The 21,588-nt window shown below is 45.0% G+C and overlaps 1 protein-coding gene across 3 annotated transcripts in view; it reads left to right on the top strand.

The window, feature by feature from the left end:
• The window catches only part of MDGA2 (MAM domain containing glycosylphosphatidylinositol anchor 2), a 939,656-nt gene that overhangs the window by 901,477 nt on the left and 16,591 nt on the right, over positions 1 to 21,588 (top strand). For all 3 annotated transcript variants that reach the window (XM_077267305.1, XM_077267304.1, XM_077267303.1), the window contains exon 15: positions 6,599 to 6,729. In XM_077267305.1, coding sequence (XP_077123420.1) covers positions 6,599 to 6,729 — 131 coding nt within the window. The remainder of the gene's footprint in view (positions 1 to 6,598; positions 6,730 to 21,588) is intronic.

Raw genomic sequence — 21,588 nt, 5'->3', positions numbered from 1 at the left:
AGAAAATAAGTGTAATTGGTAGAATCCTAATTCTAATAGAGATGCGTGAACCCGAACATAAAAGTTTGGGGTTCGTACCGGACAGTTAGTGTTGGGTGCTAATTGCCGACCATGAACTTCTGCCGTAAGTCCGTTGCAATGTTCGTTGTTCCGGGAAAGTCCGGTACCCAAACCAAACTTTGCAATAAAGTTTGTGTTTGGTATCAGAGCACAAACTTCCATGGGTCCGCTCATCCCTACTAATAATCTGTAAGTTGTGGCAACCAGGATAAGCAAGTCGTAATAAAGTTCTGTACATGTGTCGAGGCCAAAGTTCTTGTGTCTTCGACGCCAAGCCCTAGGTGATACCTCATTAGGTGACGCCATTTATAAAAAGAAAATGTGCTGAGAAACTTGGCAATAAAACAAAAGAAAGTTACTGGCCTTTTTTGTAAAACCCAGCATGTGGAACGGAAGAGATTTTAGCCATAGTAAAACACCCAGAGAATGGCCATTAATCCTGTTTACTGTCTGTGTATGTACGCAATCAGTCTCTTGTTGCTGCTAGAGCTCCTGATCAATTCTCATCCATCTCTCTTCTTGATCGATCTCTTCACACCTGAATCAGTGAAACGAAGATTTAGATTCAGTGAAATTCTCAACCTATGTCTTGTCAATATGTTTGTCCCTGATCCTTCATTGATGATCAATGGTTTCAGATTTTTTTCCTTTTGTTGGGCCGCGTGGCTTTCAATTTAAGTTCTCTTAGTTCATAGATAAATAAACTGGAGTTCTTATCTGGATTAACCATATCCATTCTCAGGTTTACTTTCTGTGGCTTAATCAAACAAACAGTTCATATAATATTATTTATATGGTGGTTAAAATGGTATTTAAAGTGAGCCTGTTGCATGCCTAAAATACGTAATTTTTTTACTAAGTGTAAATGCCGCTGTTCTCCTGAATCCGATGTTGTTTTTCTTTTGTTCCTGCGCCTCTTTGTTCCTGAGATATGGCAGCTTCTTTACTGCATATAAATCTAGTCCTGTTAGCCAAGGGGGTGTGGTCCTCATCGATTCTCTGTAGATGTCTTCTTCTGCAGGACTACTCAATTGGCTAAAAGACTACCTTTATATACAGAAAAGAGAAGTTCATATCTCAGGAACGGAGAGGCGCAGGAGGAAAAGAAAAACATCTCCAGATTCAGGAGAACGGCGGTGGTTACACCAAGTTAAAATAAATACATATTCATGACATGCGACAGGTCATCTTTAAAAGGGTCCTTGTGAAAAGTTCACAGAGGGAAGCCATCCTTTATAAGAAATAAGCAACACTTCAAACTAGAATCTCTCTTTGCTCTAACGCTGTCACTCTAATGCTCTCTGCCAGGACCAGAAGTGATTACATCTTGACTAGTGATGAGTGAATGTGCTCAGATAAGGTGTAATCTGAGCATGCTCAGGTGCTAACCGAGTGACTTTGGCGTGATCGAAAAATATGTTTGAGCTCCTACGCATGCATGTCTTGCTGCTGTTCGACAGTCGCAACGCACGCAGGGATTGCCTTACAGACAGGCAATCCCTGCATGTGATGCGGCTGTCGAACAGCTGTGAGACATGCAGGAGCAGGGACTCAAACATATTTTTCAAGCATGCCGAATATACTTATTTAGCACCTGAGCATGCTCAGATTACACCTTATCCGAGCACGTTCACTCATCATTAATCCTAATCACATGTCACCTGACAGCTTAGTCTAGTAAATGACCAAAGTGCAATGCGACTGGGGGTCGGGATGTCATCACTTCTGGCCCCAACAGAGAGCATTGAAATTACTAAACTGTAGAGTATTGGGATTTTAGTGGTAATCATTGCTTCATTCTATGGTTGAGAAGTTAACAGGGCAAAGTCATCCATTTAAAACAGGTTAGAAACCCCATTTTATGCTTAATCCCTAATTACTTGAAACAGAAATCCTATACCCCTGCCCTTCACCACCACCAGCAAGTTTGTCCTATCTCTTTGGCTAACCTGTGATTTCCTATAGCTATCTGATTCACCACAATATGGCTCCTGCATTCCCTGCCTCGGCTTTTATGCAGAAATGATAGTCACTCAAAAATGACTGAGCTGTATCATACAATGCATGGCTTTAGGGCACTAAGCAATTAGCTGCAAGGTATTAGGTAGAAACATGAATGGCCACACCTAATCTTCTGCAATATGTAAAATGGGGGTGGCCATATTGGTGTATTTGCACACCCTCTTGTACTACCTAGAGAGACGACAAAGGAACCTTTTTGAACTTTGAAAAAGTAATGTCTGCAAAGCAACAATTCCTCACACAACCTCTAGACAGTGGTGGTGCTGTTTTAGGAATAAGGCAGCCATGTTTTTCTAACCTCGGACAAACCCTTTAAAGCGTCACATGGTCAATCATTTCAATAAAAAAAATAAAGATTTGATATTTACAAGCAGGTACCAATGTACAGTATATTTGATCATCAACCTATCTATAAAGCACACTCCAGCATTTGTTTTTCAGCGCTGGCGTGGCACTTTAAATGTAAGTCCCCTACCCCCTGGTCATATACCCACCCTCTGGTGTTTTTACCATTTTTCGTTACTGCTCCAATCCCGCAGTGAACATAGCTTCTGAGTGACCAGAAGTCAGAAGCTATGTCATGAGCTCTATGGCTGGTTTCACACTTGAGTAGGACAGGGCTGCGGAGGGCTGCGTACTTCCTCAGTTAAGCCCCGCCCACTGTTGTGCCTCTTTCTTCAGCTCCGCCTACTTCAGCATGTGTCGTTCGTACCTATCTTTAACAATTGGTACGCAGGCCATGCGGATGTATGCAGATGCATCTGCATGCGTCGTTTTGGCACTGCACCAACCACAACAAAATCCTAACATGTTGCATTCGACGCAGTTCGGCACAGCATCAAACCGACGCATGTGGACGCATCCACATGGCCAGCGTACCCAATGTTAAAGATAGGTACGCAGGATGCATGCAGATGTAGGCAGAGCTGAATGGAAGAGGTACGGCAGTGAGCGGGGCTTAACGGAGGAAGTACGCAGCCCTCCACAGCTCTGCGCTATGCCAGTGTGAAACCAGCCTTAGAGAGCCAGAATGAGGCTTTAATAGACTTTTATTGAAAAGTGACCTCCACGTGTTCCATGAAACACTGGAGCTGCCGGCAGGTCACTTTTCTCCGGCAGATGAGCATGAGATGTGGCAGGGAAATTACATTTAAGGCACCATTCCAATAGTGCAGAAGAAAACACTGGTGTGGTGCTTTACCAAAGCTAGAACAGTTACAATTGTTACATCAGATCAGAAAAACATGGTCTTTTCTTCCTAAAACAACCCCAACCCTGTCCCTGGATCATGCATAGTATTGCAGCTCAAACTCATTCAGCAGAAATGAGCTGCAATACCCGATATGGATATGTGGGGAGCTGTTTTGAAAAAAAAGCTTTTTTTTAATACTGTACTCTAGTAATGACCAAATCTTCTGAATTTCAAATTTTCCAGCTTTGTCCAATTTTTCCGAAAATTTAATTGGAATTGCAAATATTGCAAAATCACCAATTGCCTTAAAAAAATATGTGTGACTCTGAGGCCTCCTAGGACTGTATCTAACCCATTGAAGAACTTTAACACAAACACAGCCTTAGTCATGTCAAAGTGAGCACAAAATATATAGCTATGGGTAAACTGGTGGTGGTTGTTCTTCACTGCTGTCCTGTCACACATGATCTCTATGATTTTTTCAATGCTTTTTGGCTGCCTCTCCCAATTTTTATTGTTAATCGGTGAGCTATGACATCCTCTCACTAACCGAGATTCACCACTTAGTGGCTGCTGCTTTCCCTGCCTTGGCTTTTAAACAGACTATGTTATTTCATTTTGATTGACTATGTTATATCAAGTGACATGATAGCTGCAACAAGGCATTAGGGGAAGCCAGTGTGGCCACGCCTGACCTTCCTCTGACTGATACATACTTTGTCCAACAGAACTTCAGGAATTTTTTGACGTTTCACACAAATGAAATAGCACATTTTTTAATTAGGCTGGATACGGCGAATTTCCTAAAATTCGACCCAAATTCGTTACGCATCAAAGAAATTCGCTCACCTCTATTGTACTCCATTTTATGACTTGCACTTTCTTAGCCTTTTTCTCAATCTAATTGAACAAACACGTCTTTTTGTAGCATATTAAGCTACGTTCACATTTGCGTTGTGCGCCGCTGCGTCGGCGACGCAACGCACAACGCAAACAAAACCGCAACAAAACGCACGCTAAAACGCTGCGTTTTGCGACGCATGCGTCCTTTTTTGCTGAAAGTTGGACGCAAAAAAAATGCAACTTGTTGCGTTCTCTGCGCCCAATGCTTGCGGCCATGCGTCGCAAAACGCAGCACAACGCATGTCCATGCGCCCCCATGTTAAATATAGGGGCGCATGACGCATGCGGCGACGCTGCGGCGCCCGACGCTGCGGCGCCGAACGCTAATGTGAACGTAGCCTTAGAGCTACAAAGCAAGTAACAGTGTCAATCAGGTTATGATATTATGTTCTTTGACATGCTTGACCAAACTTTTCTCTTCTCAATAGGTTTTTTAATGAGGAAGGACGGCCTACCGATTCATGTCACACTTCTATGTGGGTCTCATTCTTTTCAGCCAGTCTTATTCACAAGGGCACTAATTTCTAAACACCCTGAAAATTTTTCGTTTTAGCAGTCCCCATTTCCTAATAACTTCACCCTTCCATACAATATCCAGCGAGTGCATTGTATTCATTAGGGAAAGACACTTTTCTGCTTCTGTATTTGTGAAATAGACCATTATATGAGGTGTTTAGCGTCTTATTACCAATCACTCATAGGTTAATAGGGCTCCTGAAGTTTTGCGTTGCTCCATTGATCTTGCTTTAGGGTTTGGAGAGATCTGAGAATGTAGTAAACATCTTCTCCCAGTTATTTTGAATTTTATTTAGAACAAAACGAATTGGAAGTGCAATTCAAGAGAATCTGCCATAAATGAATTTTTCTAAATTCCATCATCTCTACTTAAGATTAATTTCAATCTGGCTGAGCTGCAGTACACTAAAATGACCACTACACGGTGTAGGGAGCTGTTGTGTATTGTTTTCTTACACTTTGCACTTCCTGTGAAAGGTATTAGCTGATCGATGAAAGTAAGTCATGTATATTTCAGTTCTGGACAAGCCATTTAAATATAAGTCTAAAACAGTCCTTTCTCACCTCCTAGAATATTTTTATTTGTGTGTGTCATGTTGCAAGTATTTTCAAAAACACTTTATATGTCCAGGTCTAAGGGATCTCTCTAAGGGTATGTGTCCACGTTCAGGATTGCATCAGGATTTGGTCAGTATTTTACATCAGTATTTGTAAGCCAAAACCAGGAGTGGAACAATCAGAGGAAAAGTATACTAGAAACATATGCACCACTTCTGCATTTATCACCCACTCCTGGTTTTGGCTTACAAATACTGATGTAAAATCCTGACCAAATCCTGATGCAATCCTGAACGTGGACATATACCCTAAGGGATCCCTTATGGGCCAGACAATTAGAGATGAGGAAGTTGATTTGCTTCAAAGTTCACAAAAATTTCCAATACATCAGAATCTTGATTTGGGTAAATAAACTAAAATTAAAAAACAAAACAGGCAGCACAGCTTTCTCTAGCTCTACTCACTCTTCAGTGCTCTTTGGCGCCTCCAGTGCTGACAAGACCTTATGACATCATGACATTGCGCGACAAAGACCTTATGTAACATCATGCCGTACGTTAGCCCACTATGTTATGGCATTCTGACGTCTGGTCAGTGCTAGAAATGCCAAATAGTCCATACTTTTATAATGCTTTTGCACCTGTAAGGACATCAGTGAATAATAAAGGTCTTCAAATGTCCTAGCTATAAATTTGAGCAAATCTTCTGAATTTGAAATTCAGCCAGATTTTCTCATTTTTATTGATAGTGCTTCTTGGGGAAAAAAGAAATGCAAATTAGCCTTCTTCCAAAAGTAACCGATTTGCCTCTGTAGTGCCACATATTGGAGTTCATCACCCTATAAGTCAATGTGGATTATAGGCAAGTAGCAAATCTGGTGTGAAGCACGTCTGTGCTTGTGTGAAACCCGACTTCTCTTGTCATGTGAAGGATGCCTGCGCTTGTTGTCTGAAGGGAGACTGTGCTTGTGTGAAGAGTGCCTGCGCTTGTTGTGTGACGCACTCCTGCACTTTTTCTGTGAAGAGCGCTTGCTCTTGTTGTGTGAATCATACTTGCGCTTGTTGTTTGAAGCACACTTACACTCGTTGTGACTTATGGGGTGGCTACCTCCATGGACTGCTTTCTTACGTTTCAAGGAGAGCTCAATTATATTTAGAGCTAAATTTTATGTTTTTGTGTTATTTCAAGATATTTTATCTTTCTAAAAAAAAATTCTGGACCTTTATTTTAACCTTCAAGAATGTTTGGTTCTGTACCATGGCACCATGATAAACTAAAACACTCAATAATAGCTAAACTCCTACAATTTTATGTTTCAACAAGCCATTTTGTTCCTGAATTTCTTAGGAAGCTTGAACATATTCCTTCGACTCAAAGGGCAAACCAGCACAGAAATCCAAATCTGGTCGGCCAGTGGAAATAAAGGAGAGCAGTGGCATCAAGCTCGTATTAATATACACCCAACAGCTTCATTTCAGGTAGGTGACGGTCATGCACATCCAATGGCAATGGATATCAGTCAGACAGTAGGGTTCAAGGGTCTCAATATTAAAGAATTATTAAAGAATCCACATGAGTAACTTGATGATCCATCATGTAGTCAGTGTTAAAAAATACTTATAATGAGATCATTGTGTTTTTTTGTGGTTGTTGGTTTAAAGGGTTTGTTCCAAGTTTGGAAATTATGGATAACTTCTCAGCCTCTTTAGTCTAACCTTTACCAATCCCAAGAACAGGGCTCTGAGGAAGCACAGCGCTCAAGTTTATCAGGCAGTCCCGTAGATAATGAATGGAGTGGACTTACACATGTTAGACATTCTCTCCAGTCAGACTGGGCCTTTCAGAGTTTCATTCTCTGCAATAATTGAGGTCCTAGCAGTCAGACTCTCAACTATTGTGAAGTCTCCATTGCACAAGGAATAAATTCCAACTTTGGCACAAACCATTTAACCTTCAGGGCCCCTTGAGAATTTATAATATTAGAGTCTTCGTTTATGGCAGCAGAACCTCCACCGATATGAGGGCTGGGATGTGCCTGCTACCATTATTCCTGCATTGTTTCACAAGAAGACCCAACTCCAGTCCCCTTGTCATGCTCTCCTTACCATATCCTAAATACACCGGAAGTTACCTATGGAGAACCATTAATGCCATCTAGACTGCTAGCTGATGGTCTCCGCTTAAAAAAACAAACATATTTTTGCAACCAAATATAACCCGGTAAAAACACAAGAGGATGGCTGTGGAGAAACGGGGTCAGTGGGTGCTTTCGTCCGCTGGCCCGGCTGTCTTTAGCAAGACTGCATGGACCACAGCTCATACCACTGAACGCCCGCTCTATCTCCCCGTGGGCAATACACTACACAGACAACACAGGGTTAAGGTAAAACAGTGTGGCAATACTTTATTGAACCACAACACACAATAGCAAACAGAACAATCCCACCTGTTATGACCTGGTGGTTACGGAGTGGTACTGAGATGACCTGGTGGGTAAAACCAATCATGGACAAGCTCAGAGGAGGTGGCAGCTCTACAGACAGTAATCACCTATATGACCTAGTGATTACGGAGCAGCACTGAAATGACCTAGTGGGTAAAACAAATAATGTACTAGCTCTGAGGAGGTGGTAACTTTACTGACCGCAATCCCTACTCCTAAGACCAACACTAGAAATAGCCGTGGAGCATTCCTATCTCTGCCTAGACGCCTCTTCACAGCCTAAGAACTAGCTACCCTTGAAGATGGAAACGGAAAACTATCTCGCCTCAGAGAAACCCCCAAAGGAAAGATAGCCCCCCACAAATATTGACGGTGAGTGAAGAGGGAAATGACAAACTCAGAAATGAAACTAGATTTTAGCAAAGGAGGCCACTACTATCTAAATAGACAGAGAAAGAAAAGGCTACTGTGCGGTCAGTATAAAAACTATATGTCCACGCAGAGTTTACAAAAATAACCTCCACACCGACTCACGGTGTGGAGGGGCAAATCTGCAACCCCAGAGCTTCCAACTAGCCGGAATATTTCATGATGACAAGCTGGACAAAAGAGACATAACTTAAACTGAACAAAAGGTCATAGGCAGGGAAACACCCAAAAACTATCAGAACTTATCTTAAGCTGAAATGGACTGGCCAACAGAGAACTTCCAGGAAAGGACTGAATCCACAGGAAGGAACATTGACAGCTGGCATCCACTACAGCCCAAAGCCCAGTTAAATAACAAAGCCAGGGAACCGATTAGTGAAAGCAGCTGCTAAGTTCCACTTGAAACCACCAGAGGGAGCCCAAGAGCAGAACTCCCAAAAATACCATTTGCAACCACAGGATGGAGCCCAAGAACGGAACTCACAACAGTACCCCCCCCCCCTTGAGGAGGGGTCACCGAACCCTCACCAGAGCCCCCAGGCCGATCGGGACGAGCCAAATGAAAAGAACGTACCAAATCGGCAGCATGAACATCGGAGGCAAAAACCCAAGAGTTATCCTCCTGGCCATAACCCTTCCACTTGACCAGATACTGAAGTTTCCGCCTTGAAAGACGAGAATCCAAAATCTTCTCCACCACATACTCCAGCTCCCCCCCAACCAACACCGGAGCAGGAGGGTCAACGGAGGGAACCATGGGCACCACATATCTCCGCAACAAAGATCTATGGAACACATTATGAATGGAAAACGAAGCTGGAAGGGCCAAACGAAAAGACACCGGATTGATAATTTCCGAAATCCTATAAGGACCAATAAAACGAGGTTTGAACTTAGGGGAAGAGACCTTCATAGGAACATGACGAGAAGACAACCAGACCAAATCCCCAACCCGAAGCCGGGGACCAACGCACCGACGGTGGTTAGCAAAACGTTGAGCCTTTTCCTGAGACAATGTCAAATTGTCCACCACATGAGTCCAAATCCGCTGCAACCTGTCCACCACAGAATCTACCCCAGGACAGTCCGAAGGCTCAACCTGCCCTGAAGAAAAGCGAGGATGAAAACCAAAATTACAAAAAAAGGCGAAACCAAGGTAGCAGAACTAGCCCGATTATTAAGGGCAAACTCGGCCAACGGCAAGAAGGTAACCCAATCATCCTGATCAGCCGACACAAAGCATCTCAAATAGGTTTCCAAGGTCTGATTGGTTCGCTCCATCTGTCCATTTGTCTGAGGGTGACACGCCGAAGAAAAAGACAAATTAATGCCCATTCTACCACAAAAGGACCACCAAAACCTAGAAACAAACTGGGTACCTCTGTCAGACACAATATTCTCCGGAATACCATGCAAACGAACCACATGCTGGAAAAACAAAGGAACCAAATCAGAGGAGGAAGGCAACTTAGGCAAAGGTACCAAATGGACCATTTTAGAAAACCGGTCACAAACCACCCAGATGACAGACATCTTCTGAGAAACAGGAAGATCAGAAATAAAATCCATGGAAATATGCGTCCAGGGCCTCTCAGGGATAGGCAAAGGCAAAAGCAACCCACTAGCATGAGAACAGCAGGGCTTAGCCCGGGCACAAATCCCACAGGACTGCACGAAGGAACGCACATCCCGTGACAAAGAAGGCCACCAAAAGGACCTGGCAACCAAATCTCTGGTACCAAAGATCCCAGGATGACCAGCCAACACTGAACAATGAATCTCAGAAATCACCTTACTAGTCCATCTATCAGGAACAAACAATTTCCCCACAGGACAGCGGTCGGGTCTATCAGCCTGAAACTCCCGAAGCACCCGCCGTAAATCAGGGGAGATAGCAGAAAGAATCACCCCCTCCTTGAGAATACCAGCCGGCTCACAGACTCCAGGAGAATCAGGCAAAAAACTCCTAGACAGGGCATCAGCCTTCACATTCTTAGATCCCGGAAGATACGAGACCACAAAATCAAAACGGGAGAAAAACAAAGACCACCGAGCCTGTCTAGGATTCAACCGCTTGGCCGATTCAAGGTAAATCAGATTCTTATGATCGGTCAAGACCACAACACGATGCTTGGCTCCCTCAAGCCAATGTCGCCACTCCTCGAATGCCCACTTCATAGCCAACAACTCCCGATTGCCGACATCATAATTACGCTCAGCAGGCGAAAACTTTCTGGAGAAGAAAGCACACGGTTTCAACACAGAGCCATCAGAACTTCTCTGAGACAGAACAGCTCCTGCCCCAATCTCAGAAGCGTCAACCTCAACCTGAAAAGGGAGAGAGACATCTGGCTGACGCAACACAGGGGCAGAAGTAAAACGACGCTTAAGCTCCTGAAAGGCCTCCACAGCTGCAGAGGACCAATTCACCACATCTGCACCTTTCTTGGTCAAATCGGTCAGAGGTTTAACCACAGTAGAAAAATTAGCAATGAAGCGGCGATAAAAATTAGCAAAGCCCAAAAACTTCTGAAGGCTCTTCACAGATGTGGGCTGCGTCCAATCATAAATAGCCTGGACCTTAACAGGGTCCATTTCAATAGCCGAGGGAGAAAAAATGAACCCCAGAAAAGAAACCTTCTGAACTCCAATAAGGCACTTAGACCCTTTCACAAACAGTGTATTAGCATGAAGAATCTGAAATACCATCCTGACCTGCTTCACATGAGACTCCCAATCATCGGAAAAAAACAAAATATCGTCCAAATATACAATCATAAATTTATCCAGATACTCCCAAAAAATATCATGCATAAAGGACTGAAACACAGATGGAGCATTAGAGAGCCCGAAAGGCATCACAAGATATTCAAAATGGCCTTCGGGCGTATTAAATGCTGTTTTCCATTCATCACCCTGTTTGATGCGGACCAGATTATACGCCCCTCGAAGGTCAATCTTGGTAAACCAGCTAGCCCCTTTAATCCGAGCAAACAAATCAGAGAGCAAAGGCAAAGGGTACTGGAATTTGACCGTGATCTTATTGAGAAGGCGATAATCTATACAGGGCCTCAAGGAGCCATCCTTCTTGGCAACAAAAAAGAATCCCGCTCCCAACGGTGACGAAGACGGGCGAATATGCCCCTTCTCCAAGGACTCCTTTACATAAGTCCGCATAGCGGCATGCTCTGGCACAGACAGATTGAAAAGTCGACCCTTAGGGAACTTACAGCCAGGAATCAAATTAATAGCGCAATCACAGTCCCTAGGAGGAGGCAGAGGACTGGATTTAGGCTCCTCAAATATATCCTGGAAATCCGACAAAAACTCAGGAACTTCAGAAGAATGGGACGAGGAAATTGACATCAGAGGAATGTCACTATGTATCCCCTGACAACCCCAACTAGTCACAGACATAGATTTCCAATCCAGTACTGGATTATGTACCTGTAACCATGGAAACCCCAGCACAACCACATCATGCAAATTATGCAACACCAAAAAACGAATATTTTCCTGATGTGCTGGAGCCATGTTCATGGCTAACTGTGTCCAGTACTGAGGTTTATTCTTGGCCAATGGCGTAGCATCAATCCCCCTCAAGGGAATAGGACTCTGCAAAGGCTCCAAGGAAAAACCACAGCGCTTGGCAAATTCTAGGTCCATTAAGTTCAGGGCAGCGCCAGAATCCACAAATGCCATTACAGAAAAAGACGACAATGAGCAAATCAGGGTAATAGACAAGAGAAATTTAGGCTGTACAGTACTGATGGTAACCGAACTAGCAACCCTCATAGTTCGCTTCGGACAATCAGAGATAGCATGAGTAGCGTCACCACAGTAAAAACACAGCCCATTCTGACGTCGGAACTCCTGCCGTTCTGCTCTCGTCAAAACTCTATCACATTGCATAGGCTCAGAACTCTGCCCAGAGGACACCGCCATATGGTGCACAACCTTACGTTCAGGTAGGCGCCGATCAATCTGAATGGCCAGAGACATTGATTCGTTCAAACCAGCAGGCGTGGGAAACCCCACCATAACATCTTTAAGAGCTTCAGAAAGACCCTTTCTGAAAATAGCCGCCAGGGCATCCTCATTCCATTTTGTAAGCACAGACCACTTTCTAAATTTCTGACAATATATCTCTGCCGCTTCCTGACCCTGACACAGAGCCAGCAAAATTTTTTCTGCTTGATCCACAGAATTGGGTTCGTCATAAAGCAATCCAAGTGCTTGAAAAAATGAATCTACATTGAGCAATGCAGGATTCCCTGGCTCAAGGGAGAATGCCCAATCCTGCGGGTCACCACGCAGCAGAGAAATAACAATCTTCACCTGCTGAATGGGGTCACCAGAGGAACGGGGTCTCAGAGCAAAAAACAATCTGCAATTATTTTTAAAATTCAAAAACCTAGATCTATCCCCAGAAAACAAATCAGGGATAGGAATTCTAGGCTCAGAAACAGGAGTTTGAACAACATAGTCTTGGATACTCTGTACCCTTGCAGCGAGATGATCAACACGCGCAGACAGACCCTGAACCTCCATATCAGCACCAAGCTCCTGCACCATCCAAAAATCAAGGGGAAAAAAAAGATGAAACAAGCAACAAGAAAAAAAAACTATGACTCAGAACTTTCTCTTCCCTCTTTTGAAATGCATTTAACACTTTGTGGGCCAGCTGTACTGTTATGACCTGGTGGTTACGGAGTGGTACTGAGATGACCTGGTGGGTAAAACCAATCATGGACAAGCTCAGAGGAGGTGGCAGCTCTACAGACAGTAATCACCTATATGACCTAGTGATTACGGAGCAGCACTGAAATGACCTAGTGGGTAAAACAAATAATGTACTAGCTCTGAGGAGGTGGTAACTTTACTGACCGCAATCCCTACTCCTAACACCAACACTAGAAATAGCCGTGGAGCGTTCCTATCTCTGCCTAGACGCCTCTTCACAGCCTAAGAACTAGCTACCCCTGAAGATGGAAACGGAAAACTATCTCGCCTCAGAGAAACCCCCAAAGGAAAGATAGCCCCCCACAAATATTGACGGTGAGTGAAGAGGGAAATGACAAACTCAGAAATGAAACTAGATTTTAGCAAAGGAGGCCACTACTATCTATATAGACAGAGAAAGAAAAGGCTACTGTGCGGTCAGTATAAAAACTAAATGTCCACGCAGAGTTTACAAAAATAACCTCCACACCGACTCACGGTGTGGAGGGGCAAATCTGCAACCCCAGAGCTTCCAACTAGCCGGAATATTTCATGATGACAAGCTGGACAAAAGAGACATAACTTAAACTGAACAAAAGGTCATAGGCAGGGATACACCCAAAAACTATCAGAACTTATCTTAAGCTGAAATGGACTGGCCAACAGAGAACTTCCAGGAAAGGACTGAATCCACAGGAAGGAACATTGACAGCTGGCATCCACTACAGCCCAAAGCCCAGTTAAATATCAAAGCCAGGGAACCGATTAGTGAAAGCAGCTGCTAAGTTCCACTTGAAACCACCAGAGGGAGCCCAAGAGCAGAACTCCCAAAAATACCATTTGCAACCACAGGATGGAGCCCAAGAACGGAACTCACAACACCCACCATGACTGGAATTGTTTGGTTACATGGGCGCATATAAAATATCACTGCGTCTCCACATATTTCCAGTATGACATGATGTCAGAGATCCCAGGGTCACATGGGCGCATATAAAAGATCACTGCGTCTCCATGTATTTCCAGTATGACATGATGTCAGAGCTCCCAGGGTCGCCACTCCATCTGTGGATGAACGCACAGAGAAGGGGTAACGACAAGCATAGGGAGAGGACCAAGAACTGTCCATACAAGGTCCAAAGCCAGTTGACATGAGAGTCACCACCTGGCTTATCTGACCATCTCCATGGAACCAGGCGACCAGCAGGTCCCAACCCTGGCTTTCTCCAAACATATCCATGGTTCAGAAATGGTCACTGGATCAGATCTGTGCCCTTCCAACTGGAGCCGAAAACCCCTAGGTTGTATCCTATAGAATCCTAGATCAGTGTCCCTCGTGATGTTGCCATGATGAATTGTCTGCAGTCCTTTCTCTTGTCTGTTGGGTGGTTTGCAGAATGTCTGGCTGGTAGCTCTGTCTTACTTCAGTCTCCCAGGATGTGATCTCTGAGTCTTTTTATACCCAAGGCATGTAAGCTATTTTTAGAATTACCCAGGGCCTTTCAGTCCAACATCAAGATAAGGTAAACAATGGTGATGGGATTAAGTAGCACTATTAGCATATAAGCACACATCAATAAACAAAGCAACACACTCAATGTACAGTCACTATTACAGACTTAGGGTACCGTCACACAGTGCCATTTTCATCGCTACGACGGTACGATTCGTGACGTTCTAGCGATATCGTTACGATATCGTTGTGTCTGACACGCAGCAGCGATCAGGGACCCTGCTGAGAATCGTACGTCGTAGCAGATCGTTTGGAACTTTCTTTCGTCGCTTGATCACCCGCTGACATCGCTGGATTGTTGTGTGTGACACCGATCCAGCGATGTGTTCGCTTGTAACCAGGGTAAACATCGGGTAACTAAGTGCAGGGCCGCGCTTAGTAACCCGATGTTTACCCTGGTTACCAGCGTAAACGTAAAAAAAACAAACAGTACATACTCACATTCCGGTGTCTGTCCTCCGGCGTCTCAGCTTCTCTGCACTGTGAGCGCCTGCCGGCCGGAAAGCGACCACAGCGGTGACGTCACCGCTCTGCTTTCCGGCTATGGTGCTTACACAGTGCAGAGAAGCAGAACGCCGGGGGACGGACACCGGAATGTGAGTATGTACTGTTTGTTTTTTTTACGTTTACGCTGGTAACCAGGGTAAACATCGGGTTACTAAGCGCGGCCCTGCGCTTAGTAACCCGATGTTTACCCTGGTTACCCGGGGACTTCGGCATCGCTCCAGCGCCGTGATTGCAAAGTGTGACCGCAGTCTACGACGCTGGAGCGATAATCATACGACGCTGCGACGTCACGGATCGTGCCGTCGTAGCGATGAAAATGGCACTGTGTGACGGTACCCTTACACAGTATGTTAGATAGTATATCAGTTGGCAAGTCTGTCTTCTTGACCCACCAGACATAAACACTTAAATTCACAAGCCAATATACAGATAAAAAGCCAGTTCTTTTGGATTTGCAAAAACATGGTTGTCTGGGAAATTAAGATACAATCTGGTTTCTTCACAATGGCAAATTGAAGATTAATTACTAGGGTTGAGCGACTTTCATTTTTTTAAGATCGAGTAGGGTTTTGGGAAACCCGATTTTGTCCAGAGTCGAGTCGAGTGCAGTCGGCCGATTATCGCTAAAAGTCGGGGATCGACCGAAACACGAAACCCAATGCAAGTCAATGGGGAAGCATAGTCGGCAGTGAGTGGAGGCCAGGAAAACACCTACAGTGCCCATTTTAATGCCAAAAACATCCATTCTTGTTTCTGAAGCTTGCCAATCTTAATTAACTGTATAATAATAGTTGGGCATAGGGAATTGGGTGAAAGTTGTGGGGGGAGTAGGGCTGGCTCAAGTTTTTCGTGGGCCCAGGAAATGCGGACTACGTCACGGCGGTGTTGCAGGGAAAGGTAAGTATTTAAAAGTTGCAAGTGCTGTGATCCTGAGCAAGCAGGGGGGGGGCCCACTCGTTCGCATTGCCACTGGCACAGGGCCCCTCAAAGTACGGCGGTGTGTTTGCATGGCGGGGGCGCCTCCCACCAGCAGCGACACTTTTGCGTACTCTGAGGGGCCCTGTGCCAGTGACGTCGCCAACGAGTATGCCCCCCCACCTGATGAAGGAACCTGCACTTTCATCTGCACCTTCCTCTTTGTCCCTGTGTAAGGTGGTATAACATGCGGGAAGGGGAACCTTACTTTCAGCAGGGACAGATTCTGGCTGTGTAGAGTACAAGGGGAATGTAGTGGTCTAGGTCAATGTACCAGCAGACTCATTTAGCAGTGGCTGGGCAATGGGCAGGATGAGGAGGAAACAGATATAGGGCCAAAGAATAAAGTAGGCTACATGCAGTTCAAAATTGGTAACAGGACTAAACAGGCGGCATTGCTTTGTTCAGTGGAGTAGCAAACCCAAGAGCAGCAGACACTGTTTCAAGGGCCTAACCACACTAGTAGGCCAAATGCAGTTTAATATCTGATAGTATAGGGCGAAAGCCAGAATGTGGAAGCTCAGCTTTGTTCAGTTGAGGACAACACCAGGGAGGGGCAGACACCTTTAGTAGGCCGGAAAAGCCTATTGCATTTTTTAAAATGGTAATTTGGAGCAGAAGGTTGAAGCTCAGCTTTATTTACTTGAGGGCAACACCAGGGAGGGGCAGAAGCCGTTAGTAGGCCCTAACCACCATTTTTTTTTTTTAAACCACATAATGAGAGCCGGAAGGTTGAAGCTCAGCTTTATTTAGTTGAGGACAACACCAGGGAGGGGCACACAGACAGACACCTTTAGTAGGCCTGAAAAGCCTATTGCATTTTTCAAAATGGTAATTTGGAGCAGAAGGTTGAAGCTCAGCTTTATTTAGTTGAGGGCAACACCAGGGAGGGGCAGAAGCCGTTAGTAGGCCCTAACCACCATTTTTTTTTTAAAACCACATAATGAGAGCCGGAAGGTTGAAGCTCAGCTTTGTTCAGTTGAGGACAACACCAGGGAGGGGCAGACACCTTTAGTAGGCCGGAAAAGCCTATTGCATTTTTTAAAATGGTAATTTGGAGCAGAAGGTTGAAGCTCAGCTTTATTTAGTTGAGGGCAACACCAGGGAGGGGCAGAAGCCGTTAGTAGGCCCTAACCACCATTTTTTTTTTAAAACCACATAATGAGAGCCGGAAGGTTGAAGCTCAGCTTTATTTAGTTGAGGACAACACCAGGGAGGGGCAGAAGCCGTTAGTAGGCCCTAACCACCATTTTTTTTTTTAAAACCACATAATGAGAGCCGGAAGGTTGAAGCTCAGCTTTATTTAGTTGAGGACAACACCAGGGAGGGGCAGAAGCCGTTAGTAGGCCCTAACCACCATTTTTTTTTTTAAAACCACATAATGAGAGCCGGAAGGTTGAAGCTCAGCTTTATTTAGTTGAGGACAACACCAGGGAGGGGCACACAGACAGACACCTTTAGTAGGCCTGAAAAGCCTATTGCATTTTTTAAAATGGTAATTTGGAGCAGAAGGTTGAAGCTCAGCTTTATTTAGTTGAGGGCAACACCAGGGAGGGGCAGAAGCCGTTAGTAGGCCCTAACCACCATTTTTTTTTTTTAAACCACATAATGAGAGCCGGAAGGTTGAAGCTCAGCTTTATTTAGTTGAGGACAACACCAGGGAGGGGCACACAGACAGACACCTTTAGTAGGCCTGAAAAGCCTATTGCATTTTTTAAAATGGTAATTTGGAGCAGAAGGTTGAAGCTCAGCTTTATTTAGTTGAGGGCAACACCAGGGAGGGGCAGAAGCCGTTAGTAGGCCCTAACCACCATTTTTTTTTTTAAAACCACATAATGAGAGCCGGAAGGTTGAAGCTCAGCTTTATTTAGTTGAGGACAACACCAGGGAGGGGCACACAGACAGACACCTTTAGTAGGCCTGAAAAGCCTATTGCATTTTTTAAAATGGTAATTTGGAGCAGAAGGTTGAAGCTCAGCTTTATTTACTTGAGGGCAACACCAGGGAGGGGCAGAAGCCGTTAGTAGGCCCTAACCACCATTTTTTTTTTTTAAACCACATAATGAGAGCCGGAAGGTTGAAGCTCAGCTTTATTTAGTTGAGGACAACACCAGGGAGGGGCACACAGACAGACACCTTTAGTAGGCCTGAAAAGCCTATTGCATTTTTCAAAATGGTAATTTGGAGCAGAAGGTTGAAGCTCAGCTTTATTTAGTTGAGGGCAACACCAGGGAGGGGCAGAAGCCGTTAGTAGGCCCTAACCACCATTTTTTTTTTAAAACCACATAATGAGAGCCGGAAGGTTGAAGCTCAGCTTTATTTAGTTGAGGACAACACCAGGGAGGGGCAGAAGCCGTTAGTAGGCCCTAACCACCATTTTTTTTTTTTAAACCACATAATGAGAGCCGGAAGGTTGAAGCTCAGCTTTATTTAGTTGAGGACAACACCAGGGAGGGGCACACAGACAGACACCTTTAGTAGGCCTGAAAAGCCTATTGCATTTTTCAAAATGGTAATTTGGAGCAGAAGGTTGAAGCTCAGCTTTATTTAGTTGAGGGCAACACCAGGGAGGGGCAGAAGCCGTTAGTAGGCCCTAACCACCATTTTTTTTTTAAAACCACATAATGAGAGCCGGAAGGTTGAAGCTCAGCTTTATTTAGTTGAGGACAACACCAGGGAGGGGCAGAAGCCGTTAGTAGGCCCTAACCACCATTTTTTTTTTAAAACCACATAATGAGAGCCGGAAGGTTGAAGCTCAGCTTTATTTAGTTGAGGACAACACCAGGGAGGGGCAGAAGCCGTTAGTAGGCCCTAACCACCATTTTTTTTTTTAAAACCACATAATGAGAGCCGGAAGGTTGAAGCTCAGCTTTATTTAGTTGAGGACAACACCAGGGAGGGGCACACAGACAGACACCTTTTGTAGGCCTGAAAAGCCTATTGCATTTTTCAAAATGGTAATTTGGAGCAGAAGGTTGAAGCTCAGCTTTATTTAGTTGAGGGCAACACCAGGGAGGGGCAGAAGCCGTTAGTAGGCCCTAACCACCATTTTTTTTTTAAAACCACATAATGAGAGCCGGAAGGTTGAAGCTCAGCTTTATTTAGTTGAGGACAACACCAGGGAGGGGCAGAAGCCGTTAGTAGGCCCTAACCACCATTTTTTTTTTTAAAACCACATAATGAGAGCCGGAAGGTTGAAGCTCAGCTTTATTTAGTTGAGGACAACACCAGGGAGGGGCAGAAGCCGTTAGTAGGCCCTAACCACCATTTTTTTTTTTAAAACCACATAATGAGAGCCGGAAGGTTGAAGCTCAGCTTTATTTAGTTGAGGACAACACCAGGGAGGGGCACACAGACAGACACCTTTAGTAGGCCTGAAAAGCCTATTGCATTTTTTAAAATGGTAATTTGGAGCAGAAGGTTGAAGCTCAGCTTTATTTAGTTGAGGGCAACACCAGGGAGGGGCAGAAGCCGTTAGTAGGCCCTAACCACCATTTTTTTTTTTTAAACCACATAATGAGAGCCGGAAGGTTGAAGCTCAGCTTTATTTAGTTGAGGGCAACACCAGGGAGGGGCAGAAGCCGTTAGTAGGCCCTAACCAAAGTTGAAGGCCAAATGCAGTTTAATTTCTGATACTATAGGCCGAAAGCCAGAAGGTGGAAGTTCCGATTTAGACAGTGGAGGACAATTTGAATTAGGGACTGCAGACAGACTTAGTAGGCTGTCCCCTGTGGACCATGCATCCACCACATTAACCCATTGCGCCGTAATGGACACGTAATCTTCCGTGGCCATGCCTACAGGTCCATGCGTCTGTTGTCAGGTGCACCTTTGTACTCACAGATTGCCAGAGTGCATGGACAATGCGGTCTTCTACATGCTGGTGGAGGGTTGGGATGGCTTTTCTCGCAAAAGAAGTGTCGACTGGTTAGCTTGTAGCGTGGTACAGCGTAGTCCATCATGGCCTTATTAATAGTAAATAAAATATATAACTAGGCTCTATGAACTTTTAAATAGGTTCCAGGGGTACACGGGCAGCATTGGTGTGGTCAGTGGAGGAGTATTGCAAGTAGGGGCTGCAGACAGGCTATCAAAGGCCTAAAATAACAAACAGTAGGCAGTCATGGCAGTTTTACATCGGTTACATGGATACACAGGCAGGCACTCCAGGCAGCATTGTGGTCAGTGGAGGAGTATTGCAAGTAGGGGCCGCAGACAGGCTATCAAAGGCCTAAAATAACAAACAATAGGCTCATGGCAGTTTTACAGCGGTTACATGGATACACGGGCAGGCAGCTTGGTGGTCAGTGGAGGAGTATTTAAAGTAGGGACCGCAGACAGGCTTCAAAGGCCTAACATAAGAAAATGGGCTGGCTGTAGGCACTTTATAATTGGTTCCAGGGGTACACGGGCAGCAGTGGTCTGGTCAGTGGAGGAGTATTTAAAGTAGGGACCGCAGACAGGCTATCAAAGGCCTAACATAACAAACAATAGGCTCATGGCAGTTTCACAGCGGTTACATGGATACACGGGCAGGCAGCTTGGTGGTCAGTGGAGGAGTATTGCAAGTAGGGGCTGCAGACAGGCTATCAAAGGCCTAAAATAACAAACAGTAGGCAGTCATGGCAGTTTTACATCGGTTACATGGATACACAGGCAGGCACTCCAGGCAGCATTGTGGTCAGTGGAGGAGTATTGCAAGTAGGGGCCGCAGACAGGCTATCAAAGGCCTAAAATAACAAACAATAGGCTCATGGCAGTTTTACAGCGGTTACATGGATACACGGGCAGGCAGCTTGGTGGTCAGTGGAGGAGTATTTAAAGTAGGGACCGCAGACAGGCTTCAAAGGCCTAACATAAGAAAATGGGCTGGCTGTAGGCACTTTATAATTGGTTCCAGGGGTACACGGGCAGCAGTGGTCTGGTCAGTGGAGGAGTATTTAAAGTAGGGACCGCAGACAGGCTATCAAAGGCCTAACATAACAAACAATAGGCTCATGGCAGTTTCACAGCGGTTACATGGATACACGGGCAGGCAGCTTGGTGGTCAGTGGAGGAGTATTGCAAGTAGGGGCTGCAGACAGGCTATCAAAGGCCTAAAATAACAAACAGTAGGCAGTCATGGCAGTTTTACATCGGTTACATGGATACACAGGCAGGCACTCCAGGCAGCATTGTGGTCAGTGGAGGAGTATTGCAAGTAGGGGCCGCAGACAGGCTATCAAAGGCCTAAAATAACAAACAATAGGCTCATGGCAGTTTTACAGCGGTTACATGGATACACGGGCAGGCAGCTTGGTGGTCAGTGGAGGAGTATTTAAAGTAGGGACCGCAGACAGGCTTCAAAGGCCTAACATAAGAAAATGGGCTGGCTGTAGGCACTTTATAATTGGTTCCAGGGGTACACGGGCAGCAGTGGTCTGGTCAGTGGAGGAGTATTTAAAGTAGGGACCGCAGACAGGCTATCAAAGGCCTAAAATAACAAACAATAGGCTCATGGCAGTTTCACAGCGGTTACATGGATACACGGGCAGGCAGCTTGGTGGTCAGTGGAGGAGTATTGCAAGTAGGGGCCGCAGACAGGCTATCAAAGGCCTAAAATAACAAACAATAGGCTCATGGCAGTTTTACAGCGGTTACATGGATACACAGGCAGCTTGGTGGTGAGTGGAGGAGTAGTGCAAGGAGTGTCTGTCCCAGTACTCCCAAAATATAAATAGATGTTAATGTCTCGCAAAACAACCAAAA

Source organism: Ranitomeya variabilis, chromosome 1, assembly GCF_051348905.1.
Source record: "Ranitomeya variabilis isolate aRanVar5 chromosome 1, aRanVar5.hap1, whole genome shotgun sequence".
Lineage (NCBI taxonomy): Eukaryota > Metazoa > Chordata > Amphibia > Anura > Dendrobatidae > Ranitomeya > Ranitomeya variabilis.
Note: the sequence above shows the minus strand (reverse complement) of the source record. Positions and strands in the feature narration are given on the sequence as shown.